At 41.9% G+C, this 15,345-nt stretch overlaps 1 protein-coding gene across 3 annotated transcripts in view; it reads right to left on the bottom strand.

Moving 5' to 3' along the window:
- CROT (Carnitine O-octanoyltransferase) overlaps positions 1-15,345 on the bottom strand; it is a 172,290-nt gene that overhangs the window by 60,587 nt on the left and 96,358 nt on the right. For all 3 annotated transcript variants that reach the window (XM_071672036.1, XM_071672038.1, XM_071672037.1), the window contains exon 11: positions 13,128-13,229. In XM_071672036.1, coding sequence (XP_071528137.1) covers positions 13,128-13,229 — 102 coding nt within the window. The remainder of the gene's footprint in view (positions 1-13,127; positions 13,230-15,345) is intronic.

Raw genomic sequence — 15,345 nt, forward strand, 5'->3', positions numbered from 1 at the left:
TATATGGTGTGGGAGGCAAGCTGTTAGAAGCAGTGAAAAGTTTTTATCGAGGATGTAAGGCATGTGTAGGTATAGGAAGAGAGGAAAGTGATTGGTTCTCAGTGAATGTAGGTTTCCGGCAGGGGTGAGTGATAGCTCCATGGATGTTTAATTTGTTTATGGATGGGGTTGTTAGGGAGGTGAATGCAAGAGTTTTGGAAAGAGGGGCAAGTATGCAGTCTGTTCTCGATGAGAGAGCTTGGGAAGTGAGTCAGTTGTTGCTTGCTGATGATACAGCGCTGGTGGCTGATTCATGTGAGAAACTGCAGAAGCTGGTGACTGAGTTTGGTAAAATGTGTGAAAGAAGAAAGTTAAGAGTAAATGTGAATAAGAGCAAGGTTATTAGGTACAGTAGGGTGGAGGGTCATGTCAATTGGGAGGTAAGTTTGAGTGGAGAAAAACTGGAGGAAGTTAAGTGTTTTAGATATCTGGGAGTGGATTTGACAGTGGATGGAACCATGGAAGCGGAAGTGAATCATAGGGTGGGGGAGGGGGCAAAAATTCTGGGAGCCGTGAAGAATGTGTGGAAGTCAAGAACATTATCTTGGAAGGCAAAAATGGGTATGTTTGAAGTAATAGTGGTTCCAACAATGTTGTATGGCTGCGAGACGTGGGCTATGGATAGAGTTGTGCGCAGGAGGGTGGATGTGCTGGAAATGAGATGTTTGAGGACAATATGTGGTGTGAGGTGGTTTGATTGAGTAAGTAATGTAAGGGTAAGGGAGATGTATGGAAATAAAAAGAGTGTGGTTGAGAGAGCAGAAGACAGTGTTTTGAAATGGTTTGGTCACATGGAGAGAATGAGTGAGGAAAGATTGACCAAGAGGATGTATGTGTCAGAGGAGGAGAAGTGGGAGACCAAATTGGAGGTGGAAAGATGGAGTGAAAAAGATTTTGAGTGATCGGGGCCTGAACATGCAGGAGGGTGAAAGGAGTGCAAGGAATAGAGTCAATTGGAACGATGTGGGATACTGGGGTCGACATGCTGTCAATGGATTGAACCAGGGCATGTGAAGCGTCTGGGGTAAACCATAGAAAGTTCTATGGGGCCTGGATGTGGAAAGGGAGCTGTGGTTTCGGTGCATTATTACATGACAGCTAGAGACTGAGTGTGAACGAATGTGGCCTTTGTTGTCTTTTCCTAGTGCTACCTCGCACACATGAGGGGGGAGGGGGTTGTTATTCCATGTGTGGTGAGGTGGCGATGGGAATAAATAAAGGCAGACAGTATTATTTGTGTACATGTGTATATATGTATATGTCTGTGTGTGTATATATATGTATACATTGAGATGTATAGGTATGTCTGCCCTTATTCATTCCCGTCGCCATCCCATCAAACATGAAATGACAACCCCCTCCCCTACATGTGTGCGAGGTAGCGCTACGAAAAGACAACAAAGGCCATATTCATTCACACACAGTCTCTACCTGTCATGTATAATGCAACGAAACCACAGCTCCCTTTCCACATCCAGGCCCCACACAACTTTCCATGCTTTACCCCAGATGCTTCACGTCCTGGTTCAATCCATTGACGGCACGTCCAACCCGGTATTCCACATCGTTCCAATTCATTCTATTCTTTGCACGCCTTTCACCCTCCTGCATGTTCAGGACCCGATCACTCAAAATCTTTTTCACTCCATCTTTCCACCTCCAATTTGGTCTCCCACTTCTCATTCCCTCCACCTATGACACATATATCCTCTTTGTCAATCTTCCCTCACTCATTCTCTCCATGTGACCAAACCATTTCAAAACACCCTCTTCTGCTCTCTCAACCACACTCGTTTTATTACCCAACATCTCTCTTACCCTTTCATTACTTACGCGGTCAAACCGCCTCACACCACATATTAACCTCAAACATCTCATTTCCATCACATCCACCCTCTTCCACACAACTATATCTATAGCCCACACCTTGCAACCATATAACATTATCGGAACCAATATTCCTTCAAACATACCCATTTTGGCTTTCCTAGATAACGTTCTCGCCTTCCACACATTTTTCAATGCTCCCAGAACTTTCGCCCCCTCTCTCACCCTATGATTCACTTCCACTTCCATGGTTCCATCTGCTGCGAAATCCACTCCCAGATATCTAAAACACTTCACTTCCTCCACTTTTTCCCCATTCAAACGTACCTCCCAATTGACTTGTCCCTCAACCCAACTGTACCTAATAACCTTGCTCTTATTCACATTTACTTTCAGCTTTCTTCTTTCACACACTTTACCAAACCCTGTCACCAGCTTCTGCAGTTTCTCACATGAATCAGCCACCAGCGCTGTATCATCAGCGAACAACTGACTCACTTCCCAGGATCTCTCATCCACAACAGACTGCATTCTTGCTCCTCTTTCCAAAACTCTTGCATTCACCTCTAACAACCCCATCCCTAAACAAATTAAACAACCAAGGAGACATCTTGCAACCCTGCTGCAAACCGACAGTCACTGAAAACCAATCACTTTCCTCTCTTCCTACTTCTACACACGCCCTACACTCTTGATAAAAACTTTTTACCACTTTTAACAACTTGCCTCCCACACCATATATTCTCAATATCTTCCATATGGCATCTCTATCAACTCTATCATATGCCTTCTCCAGATCCATAAATGCTACATACAAATCCATTTGCTTTTCTAAGTATTTCTCACATACATTCTTCAAAGCAAACACCTGATCCACACAGCCTCTACCACTTCTGAAACCACACTGCTCTTCCCTAATCTGATGCTCTGTACATGCCTTCACCCTCTCAATCAATACCCTCCCATATAATTTCCCAGGAATACTCAACAAACTTATACCTCTGTAATTTGAGCACTCATCTTTATCCCCTTTGCCTTTGTACAATGGCTCTATGCAAGCATTCCGCCAACCATCAGGGACTTCACCATGAGACATACATACATTAAATAACCTTACCAACCAGTCAACAACACAGTCACCCCCTTTATTTAATAAATTCCACTGCAATACCATCTAAACCTGCTGTCTTGCCAGATTTCATCTTCCACAAAACTTTTACTACCTCTTTTCTGTTCACCAAATCATTCTCCCTAACCCTCTCACTTTGCACACCACCTTGACCAAAACACCCTAAATCTGCCCCTCTATCATCAAACACATTCAACAAACCTTCAAAATACTCACTCCATCTCCCTCTCACATCACCACTACTTGTTATCACCTCCCCATTAGCCCCCTTCACTGAAGTTCCCATTTGTTCCCTTGTCTTATGCACTTTATTTACCTCCTTCCAAAACATCTTTTTATTCTCCCTAAAATTTAATGATACTCTCTCACCCCAACTCTCATTTGCCCTCTTTTTTTTGCCTCATGCACCTTTCTCTTGACCTCCTGCCTCTTTCTTTTATATATCTCCCAGTCATTTGCATTATTTCCCTGCAAAAATTGTCCAAATGCCTCTCTCTTCTCTTTCACTAATAATCTTACTTCTTCATCCCACTACTCACTACCCTTTCTAATATGCCCACCTCCTACGCTTCTCATGCCACAAGCATCTTCTGTGCAAGCCATCACTGCTTCCCTAAATACATCTCATTCCTCCCCCACTCTCCTTACGTCCTTTGTTCTCACCTTTTTCCATTCTGTACTTAGTATCTCCTGGTACTTCCTCATACAAGTCTCCTCCAAAGCTCACTTACTCTCACCACTTTCTTCACCCCAACATTCTCTATTTCTTTTCTGAAAACCTCTACAAATCGTCACCTTCGCCTCCACAAGATAATGATCAGACATCCCTTCAGTTGCACCTCTCGGCACACTAACATCCAAAAGTCTCTCTTTCACGCGCCTGTCAATTAACGCATAATCAAATAACGCTCTCAGGCCATCTCTCCTACTTGCATACGTATACTTATGAATATCTCTCTTTTTAAACCAGGTATTCCCAATTACAAGTCCTTTTTCAGCACATAAATCTACAAGCTCTTCACCATTTCCATTTACAACACTGAACACCCAATGTGCACCAATCGTTTCCTCAACTGCCACATTACTCACCTTTGCATTCAAATCACCCGTCACTATAACCCAGTCTTGTGCATTAAAACTACTAACCCACTCACTCAGCTGCTCCCAAAACACTTGCCTCTCACGATCTTTCTTCTCATGCCCAGGTGCATTTGCACCAATAATCACCCATCTCTCTCCATCCACTTTCACCTTTACCCATATCAATCTAGAGTTTAATTTCTTACACTCTATCACATACTCCCACAACTCCTGTTTCAGGAGTAGTTTTACTCCTTCCTTTGCTCTTGTCCTCTCAACAACCTCCGACTTTACTCCCAAGACATTCTCAAACCACTCTTCCCCTTTACCCTTGAGCTTCGTTTCACTCAGAGCCAGAACATCCAGCTTCCTTTCCTTAAACATACTACCTATCTCTCCTTTTTTCTCATTGTGGTTACATCCACACACATTTATATATATATATATATATATATATATATTTTTTTTTTTTTTTTTTTTTTTTTATACTTTGTCGCTGTCTCCCGCGTTTGCGAGGTAGCGCGAGGAAACAGACGAAAGAAATGGCCCAACCCCCATACACACGTACATACACACGTCCACACACGCAAATATACATACCTACACAGCTTTCCATGGTTTACCCCAGACGCTTCACATGCCTTGATTCAATCCACTGACAGCACGTCAACCCCTGTATACCACATCGCTCCAATTCACTCTATTCCTTGCCCTCCTTTCACCCTCCTGCATGTTCAGGCCCCGATCACACAAAATCTTTTTCACTCCATCTTTCCACCTCCAATTTGGTCTCCCTCTTCTCCTCGTTCCCTCCACCTCCGACACATATATCCTCTTGGTCAATCTTTCCTCACTCATTCTCTCCATGTGCCCAAACCATTTCAAAACACCCTCTTCTGCTCTCTCAACCACGCTCTTTTTATTTCCACACATCTCTCTTACCCTTACGTTACTTACTCGATCAAACCACCTCACACCACACATTGTCCTCAAACATCTCATTTCCAGCACATCCATCCTCCTGCGCACAACTCTATCCATAGCCCACGCCTCGCAACCATACAACATTGTTGGAACCACTATTCCTTCAAACATACCCATTTTTGCTTTCCGAGATAATGTTCTCGACTTCCACACATTTTTCAAGGCTCCCAAAATTTTCGCCCCCTCCCCCACCCTATGATCCACTTCCGCTTCCATGGTTCCATCCGCTGACAGATCCACTCCCAGATATCTAAAACACTTCACTTCCTCCAGTTTTTCTCCATTCAAACTCACCTCCCAATTGACTTGACCCTCAACCCTACTGTACCTAATAACCTTGCTCTTATTCACATTTACTCTTAACTTTCTTCTTCCACACACTTTACCAAACTCAGTCACCAGCTTCTGCAGTTTCTCACATGAATCAGCCACCAGCGCTGTATCATCAGCGAACAACAACTGACTCACTTCCCAAGCTCTATATATATATATATATATATATATATATATGCACGCATTCCGCCAATCCTCAGGCACCTCACCATGAGTCATACATACATTAAATAACCTTACCAACCAGTCAACAATACAGTCACCCCCGTTTTAATAAATTCCACTGCAATACCATCCAAACCTGCTGCCTTGCCGGCTTTCATCTTCCGCAAAGCTTTCACTACCTCTTCTCTGTTTACCAAATCATTTTCCCTAACCCTCTCACTTTGCACACCACCTCGACCAAAACACCCTATATCTGCCACTCTATCATCAAACACATTCAACAAACCTTCAAAATACTCACTCCATCTCCCTCTCACATCACCACTACTTGTTATCCCCTCCCCATTTGCGCCCTTCACTGAAGTTCCCATTTGCTCCCTTGTCTTACGCACTTTATTTACCTCCTTCCAGAACATCTTTTTATTCTCCCTAAAATTTAATGATACTCTCTCACCCCAACTCTCATTTGCCCTTTTTTTCACCTCTTGCACCTTTCTCTTGTCCTCCTGTCTCTTTCTTTTATACATCTCCCACTCAATTGCATTTTTTCCCTGCAAAAATCGTCCAAATGCCTCTCTCTTCTCTTTCACTAATACTCTTACTTCTTCATCCCACCACTCACTACCCTTTCTAATCAACCCACCTCCCACTCTTCTCATGCCACAAGCATCTTTTGCGCAATCCATCACTGATTCCCTAAATACATCCCATTCCTCCCCCACTCCCCTTGCTTCCATTGTTCTCACCTTTTTCCATTCTGTACTCAGTCTCTCCTGGTACTTCCTCACACAGGTCTCCTTCTCAAGCTCACTTACTCTCACCACCCTCTTCACCCCAACATTCACTCTTCTTTTCTGAAAACCCATACAAATCTTCACCTTAGCCTCCACAAGATAATGATCAGACATCCCTCCAGTTGCACCTCTCAGCACATTAACATCCAAAAGTCTCTCTTTCGCACGCCTGTCAATTAACACGTAATCCAATAACGCTCTCTGGCCATCTCTCCTACTTACATAAGTATACTTATGTATATCTCGCTTTTTAAACCAGGTATTCCCAATCATCAGTCCTTTTTCAGCATATGCGTGCATAGTGCCATTGTACAAAGGCAAAGGGGATAAGAGTGAGTGCTCAAATTACAGAGGTATAAGTTTGTTGAGTATTCCTGGTAAATTATATGGGAGGGTATTGATTGAGAGGGTGAAGGCATGTACAGAGCATCAGATTGGGGAAGAGCAGTGTGGTTTCAGAAGTGGTAGAGGATGTGCGGATCAGGTGTTTGCTTTGAAGAATGTATGTGAGAAATACTTAGAAAAGCAAATGGATTTGTATGTAGCATTTATGGATCTGGAGAAGGCATATGATAGAGTTGATAGAGATGCTCTGTGGAAGGTATTAAGAATATATGGTGTGGGAGGAAAGTTGTTAGAAGCAGTGAAAAGTTTTTATCGAGGATGTAAGGCATGTGTACGTGTAGGAAGAGAGGAAAGTGATTGGTTCTCAGTGAATGTAGGTTTGCGGCAGGGGTGTGTGATGTCTCCATGGTTGTTTAATTTGTTTATGGATGGGGTTGTTAGGGAGGTAAATGCAAGAGTTTTGGAAAGAGGGGCAAGTATGAAGTCTGTTGGGGATGAGAGAGCTTGGGAAGTGAGTCAGTTGTTGTTCGCTGATGATACAGCGCTGGTGGCTGATTCATGTGAGAAACTGCACAAGCTGGTGACTGTGTTTGGTAAAGTGTGTGGAAGAAGAAAGTTAAGAGTAAATGTGAATAAGAGCAAGGTTATTAGGTACAGTAGGGTTGAGGGTCAAGTAAATTGGGAGGTGAGTTTGAATGGAGAAAAACTGGAGGAAGTGAAGTGTTTTAGATATCTGGGAGTGGATCTGGCAGCGGATGGAACCATGGAAGCGGAAGTGGATCATAGGGTGGGGGAGGGGGCGAAAATTCTGGGGGCCTTGAAGAATGTGTGGAAGTCGAGAACATTATCTCGGAAAGCAAAAATGGGTATGTTTGAAGGAATAGTGGTTCCAACAATGTTGTATGGTTGCAAGGCGTGGGCTATGGATAGAGTTGTGCGCAGGAGGATGGATGTGCTGGAAATGAGATGTTTGAGGACAATGTGTGGTGTGAGGTGGTTTGATCGAGTGAGTAACGTAAGGGTAAGAGAGATGTGTGGAAATAAAAAGAGTGTGGTTGAGAGAGCAGAAGAGGGTGTTTTGAAGTGGTTTGGGCACATGGAGAGAATGAGTGAGGAAAGATTGACCAAGAGGATATATGTGTCGGAGGTGGAGGGAACGAGGAGAAGAGGGAGGCCAAATTGGAGGTGGAGAGATGGAGTGAAAAAGATTTTGTGTGATCGGGGCCTGAACATGCAGGAGGGTGAAAGGAGGGCAAGGAATAGAGTAAATTGGAGCGATGTGGTATACCGGGGTTGACGTGCTGTCAGTGGATTGAATCAAGGCATGTGAAGCGTCTGGGGTAAACCATGGAAAGCTGTGTAGGTATGTATATTTGCGTGTGTGGACGTATGTATATACATGTGTATGGGGGAGGGGTTGGGCCATTTCTTTCGTCTGTTTCCTTGCGCTACCTCGCAAACGTGGGAGACAGCGACAAAGTATAAAAAAAAAAAAAAAAATAAATAAATATATATATATATATATATATATATATATATATATATATATATATATATATATATATATATATATATATATATATTTTTTATTATTATTATTTTGCTTTGTCGCTGTCTCCCGCGTTTGCGAGGAAGCGCAAGGAAACAGACGAAAGAACTGGCCCAATCCACCCACATACACATGTATATATATACACGTCCACACACGCAAATATACATACCTATACATCTCAATGTACACATATATATACACACAAAGACACATACATATATACCCATGCACACAATTCACACTGTCTGCCTTTATTCATTCCCATCGCCACCTCGCCACACATGGAATGCCATCCCCCTCCCCCCTCATGTGTGCGAGGTAGTGCTAGGAAAAGACAACAAAGGCCCCATTCGTTCACACTCAGTCTCTAGCTGTCATGCAATAATGCCCGAAACCACAGCTCCCTTTCCACATCCAGGCCCCACACAACTTTCCATGGTTTACCCCAGACGCTTCACATGCCCTGATTCAATCCACTGACAGCACGTCAACCCCAGTATACCACATCAATCCAATTCACTCTATTCCTTGCCTGCCTTTCACCCTCCTGCATGTTCAGGCCCCGATCACTCAAAATCTTTTTCACTCCATCTTTCCATCTCCGATTTTGGTCTCCCACTTCTCCTTGTTCCCTACACCTCCGACACATATATCCTCTTGGTCAATCTTTCCTCACTCATTCTCTCCATGTGCCCAAACCATTTCAAAACACCCTCTTCTGCTCTCTCAACCACGCTCTTTTTATTTCCACACATCTCTCTTACCCTTACATTACTTACTCAATCAAACCACCTCACACCACACATTGTCCTCTAACATCTCATTTCCAGCACATCCACCCTCTTGCACACAACTCTCTCCATAGCCCATGCCTCGCAACCATACAACATTGTTGGAACCACTATTCCTTCAAACATGCCCATTTTTGCTTTCCGAGATAATGTTCTCGACTTCCACACATTCTTCAAGGCTCCCAGGATTTTCGCCCCCTCCCCCACCCTATGATTCACTTCCGCTTCCATGGTTCCATCCGCTGCCAGATCCACTCCCAGATATCTAAAACACTTTACTTCCTCCAGTTTTTCTCCATTCAAACTTACCTCCCAATTGACTTGACCCTCAACCCTACTGTACCTAATAACCTTGCTCTTATTCACATTTACTCTTAACTTTCTTCTTTCACACACCCATTTTTTTCTAAACTACCTAAATATGGTATAAAAGTTAACCTTCCAATTTTAACAGTTAAAACGTTCAAAGGAAGCTAATGAAGTAATAAAATTAAAAATTCTCGAATCTTACCTGGCCTGCAAGAAAATAAAAATCTATAAAACAAACTATGCAGCTTATCCTGTATATATAAAAATTATATCTAGCCCTTAAAAATAAAAGCATTCCTAACCTAATTATAGTTATTTTTCTCCAACCAATGAAACTAAATAAAATCTGAACTTCAGCAAAATTCAATGTTTTTTTTTTTCGCTGTCTCCCGCGATTGCGAGGTAGTGCAAGGAAACAGACGAAAGAAATGGCCCAACCCACCCCCATACACATGTATATACATACGTCCACACATGCAAACATACATACCTACACAGCTTTCCATGGTTTACCCCAGACGCTTCACATGCCCTGATTCAATCCACTGACAGCACGTCAACCCCGGTATACCACATCGATCTAATTCACTCTATTCCTTGCCCTCCTTTCACCCTCCTGCATGTTCAGGCCCCGATCACTCAAAATCTTTTTCACTCCATCTTTCCACCTCCAATTTGGTCTCCCACTTCTCCTCATCCCCTCCACCTCCGACACAAATATCCTCTTGGTCAATCTTTCCTCACTCATTCTCTCCATGTGACCAAACCATTTCAAAACACCCTCTTCTGCTCTCTCAACCACGCTCTTTTTATTTCCACACATCTCTCTTACCCTATTATTACTTACCCAGTCAAACCACCTTACACCACATATTGTCCTCAAACATCTCATTTCCAGCACATCCACCCTCCTCCGAGCAACTCTATCCATAGCCCACAACTTGCAACCATATAACATTGTTGGAACTACTATTCCTTCAAACATACCCATTTTGGCTTTCCGAGATAATGTTCTTGACTTCCACACATTCTTCAATGCTCCCAGAACTTTCGCCCCCTCCCCCACCCTATGATTCACTTCCGCTTCCATGGTTCCATCCACTGCCAAATCCACTCACAGATATCTAAAACACTTCACTTCCTCCAGTTTTTCTCCATTCAAACTTACCTCCCAACTGACTTGTCCTTCAACCCTACTGTACCTAATAACCTTGCTCTTATTCACATTTACTTTCAGCTTTCTTCTTTCACACACTTTACCAAACTCAGTCACCAGCTTCTGCAGTTTCTCACATGAATCAGCCACCAGCGCTGTATCATCAGCGAACAACAACTGACTCACTTCCCAAGCTCTCTCATCCACAACAGACTGCATACTTGCCCCTCTTTCCAAAACTCTTGCATTCACCTCCCTAACAACCCCATCCATAAACAAATTAAACAACCATGGAGACATCACACACCCCTGCCGCAAACCTACATTCACTGAGAACCAATTACTTTCATCTCTTCCTGCACGTACACATGCCTTACATCCTCGATAAAAGCTTTTCACTGCTTCTACCAACTTTCCCCCCACACCATATATTCTTATACCTTCCACAGAGTATGTGTATCAACTCTATCATATGCCTTCTCCACATCCATAAATGCTACATTCAAATCCATTTGCTTTTCTAAGCATCTCTCACATACATTCTTCAAAGTAAACACCTGATCCACACATCCTCTACCACTTCTGAAACCACACTGCTCTTCCCCAATCTGATGCTCTGTACATGCCTTCACCCTCTAAATCAATACCCTCCCATATAATTTACCAGGAATACTCAACAATACTCTGTAATTTGAGCACTCACTTTCATCCCCTTTGCCTTTGTACAATGGCACTGTGCAAGCATTCCTCCAATCCTCAGGCACCTCACCATGAGTCATACATACATCAAATAACCTTACCAACCATTCAACAATAAAGTCGCCCCTATTTTCATAAATTCCACTGCAATACCATCCAAACCCGCTGCCTTACCAGCTTTCATCTTCCACAAAGCTTTTACTACCTCTTCTCTGTTTACCAAATCATTCTCCCTAACCATCTCACTTTGCACACCACCTCGACCAAAACACCCTATATCTGCCACTCTATCATCAAACACATTCAACAAACCTTTAAAATACTCACTCCATCTCCTCACATCACCACTACTTGTTATCACCTCCCCATTAGCCCCCTTCACTGAAGTTCCCATTTTTTCCCTTGTCTTACGCACTTTATTTATCTCCTTCCAGAACATCTTTTTATTCTCCCGAAAATTTAATGATACTCTCTCACCCTAACTCTCATTTATCCTTTTTTTCACCTCTTGCACCTTTCTCGACCTCCTGCCTCTTTCTTTTATACATCTCCCAGTCATTTGCATTATTTCCCTGCAAAAATCGTCCAAATGCCTCTCTCTTCTCTTTCACTAATAATCTAAACTTCTTCATCCCACCACTCACTACCCTTTCTAATCTGCCCACCTCCTACGCTTCTCATGCCACAAGCATATTTTGCGCAAGCCATCACTGCTTCCATAAATACATCCCATTCCTCCCCCACTCCCCTTACTTCCTTTGTTCTCAACTTTTTCCATTCTGTGCTTAGTCTCTCCTGGTACTTCCTCACACAAGTCTCCTTCCAAAGCTCACTTACTCTCACCACTCCCTTCACCCCAACATTCTCTCTTCTTTTCTGAAAACCTCTACAAATCTTCATCTTTGCCTCCACAAGATAATGATCAGACATCCCTCCAGCTGCACCTCTCAGTACATTAACATCCAAAAGTCGCTCTTTCGCGCGCCTATCAATTAACACATGATCCAATAACACTCTCTGGCCATCTCTCCTACTTACATACGTATACTTATGTATATGTCTCTTTTTAAACCAGGTATTCCCAATCACCAGTCCTTCTTAAGCACATAAATCTACAAGCTCTTCACCATTTCCATTTACAACACTGAACACCCCATGTACACCAATTATTCCCTCAACTGCCACATTACTCACCTTTGCATTCAAATCACCTATCATTATAACCCGGTCTTGTGCATCATAACTACTAACACACTCACTCAGCTGCTCCCAAAACACTTGCCTCTCATGATCTTTCTTCTCATGCCCAGGTGCATATGCACCAATAATCACCCATCTCTCTCCATCAACTTTCAGTTTTACCCATATCAATCTAGAGTTTACTTTCTTACACTCTATCATATTCTCCCAGCACTCCCGTTTCAGGAGTAGTGCTACTCCTTCCCTTGCTCTTGTCCTCTCACTAACCCCTGACTTTACTCCCAAGACATTCCCAAACCACTCTTCCCCTTGAGCTTCGTTTCACTAAGAGCCAAAACATCCAGGTTCCTTTCCTCAAACATACTACCTATCTCTCCTTTTTTCTCATCTTGGTTACATCCACACACATTTAGACACCCCACTCTGAGCCTTCGAGGAGGATGACCACTCCCCGCGTGACTCCTTCTTCTGTTTCCCCTTTTAGAAAGTAAAAATACAAGAAGGGGAGGGTTTTTAGCCCCCTGTTCCCGTCCCCTTTAGTCACCTTCTACGACATGTGAGGAATGCGTGGGAAGTACTCTTTCTCTTTTCTTGCCAATAAATCTCAAATTCTACAATGATGAAGTAAAGTATTTCATATCTATGATAAACTGAGCTTATTGCTAGAACCTTTTTACAAGATCATGGCAAATAACATGAACTATTTCTAATTAAGCTGTCTTACATCATTATTCATAACTCCATATCCATTTCTGGTCATTATAGCTGAAAGGCTCTTGTCAGCCCATCGATTGGTCGTATCTCCACACAAACCCTCCCACAAAAGCTGAAAAAGATAGAAGCAATTATATACATTGTAAATGCAATGTTATAGAATTTACTAATATTACTAAAGTTTAATATTCATAAAGTGTTCAGATGCTAAGTTCTCTATGATTATCAAACTTTATCATCTTTGGCTTCATTTCAAATTTACTTTGCCAGTTGTAGAATCATGGTACAACAGCAGGAAATCAAGGACCAAATAATAAATTGTAAAAGAAATCTGAAACAAAAATGTAGGCCTTGAAAACTGAAAAACATTTTCTCTCCAAGGTGGTGTCCTGCGAGCATGAGACATTCTGCAGGAAATGTATGAAAATCATGATCAGGATCTTCCAACGTTCAGTATTTCTAGTGAAGAAGTCCTAGTCTTCTTCAACCTTTACCAAATGCTCAACCATAGTTGTGGCAGCTCCCTTGTTTTAGGCATGCTTTCGGCCAATCAAAGATTGCCACAGAGATGACATCACAGACCTTCCTATTCCCAGCCACTAGCACCTCAGAATTTGCAGATCATGGGAGTCATTCTAAAAGTGGTCAGAGATGGTACAGAGAAAGTTTTTTAAAGAAAGAGAGTTGAAGGCATGAGAGGTAAGAAAACCAAGAAAAAATTATCATGGGACACTGCCTTGAAGACAAAAGGTTTTGCAACTATCAAAACCTACATTTCTTTCCTCTTCAATCAATCCTGTGAACATGAAAGCATACACACATGAGGGATGAGGGTCTAGATAAATATTCATAGATAAGACCAAATACAAGTGTAAATTATTAGTGTACCTGGAATCTCTCTCTGCTGAAGGAGAAATTCCCTGAGCCACATAGGACTGATCCACAATATCTAAGTTAACATCTGACAAAAGCATTAGATAAGTGCTAAAGAAAAGGACTTTTTTCTTATTTTCCTCTAATAAAATGTTTCTCAAGACAACTAAGTTTGCTCTAGCAAAAAGCCCAGGTTAAGCTAACGAGTTTCTTAATCCACACAGACATATTCTTTGTCAAAAGGGGTTTCAAGGTTCCTGGGTGCTCCTCTAAATGTCTCCTTGATAATCACTGGTGAAGTTCAAAAGATCTTTAGGAAATAAAGTGGGCATAAGGCAATATGTTCCTTGAGTGTTTCAAGAGTGAATGAAAACTGGCCTAATTCTAATTTCAAATGTTTCACTTTTAGCCAGTAGCCTAGAGTATGGGTTTATCTAAACTCATAAAAGACTGTCATCAAAGAAAAGAAGTCTTGCATCAGTACTAAATGTGTAAATCGGTAACCCTCATCCCAGGTCCCCTTCCCTTCTCCATTAGTCATCCTGTTTTTTATTCACTATGGTTTTATGCCATGAGTTGTAAGGCCAAAAAGGGTATGGAAGATGAGAGAGGGGTAGAATGGCACTCTGTTGGATTTATAACAGGCTCAAATAAAGTCACAGGAAAAAAAGTCATAATTTTGGATTGAAAGAATATCATATGATAGTCCAATTTCAAAACCCTAACATGGCGTGTAGTAATGAAATACTAGTATCAAAGGTTTAGTCAGATCAATGTAGGTTAGTTTAGGTTATATCAGCTAAGGTTCAGTTTGGTTTGATTGAATAGTTAGGTTAGGTTCAGTTGCGTCAGGTTGGGTTATGAAAGAATAGGATATGATTAGATGGGTTGGAGTGGGCTGCTTAGGTTAGATTAGGTTAAGTTAGATTAGGTTAGGTTAGGTTAAGCTTGGTTATTACAAGACTAACCAGAATGTATTAAAATTATTACTTATATGAAATACACTGATTAAACATTTATTGGGTAATGATACTTGACATGTGCTAATATGTATATTTTTTCTTTTTGTCAAGGCCTTTGGTCAGAATGGAGGGAGAGTGAATTTCAGAAAAGATAAAGTCAGAAAAAAGTTAAGGGAAAAGTCACAGTTTAAAAATATTTACATACAAGTATAAATCTGGGTATTTCATTTATTCATATTCATTTATTTATCATACTTAATCACCATCTCCCGCATTAGCAAGGTAGCACAAGGAAACAGATGAGGGATGGCCCAATTCACCCACATACACATGTATATACATAAACACCCACACACGCACATATACATACATATACGCACATATACATTCATT

Source organism: Panulirus ornatus, chromosome 17, assembly GCF_036320965.1.
Source record: "Panulirus ornatus isolate Po-2019 chromosome 17, ASM3632096v1, whole genome shotgun sequence".
Taxonomy (NCBI): domain Eukaryota; kingdom Metazoa; phylum Arthropoda; class Malacostraca; order Decapoda; family Palinuridae; genus Panulirus; species Panulirus ornatus.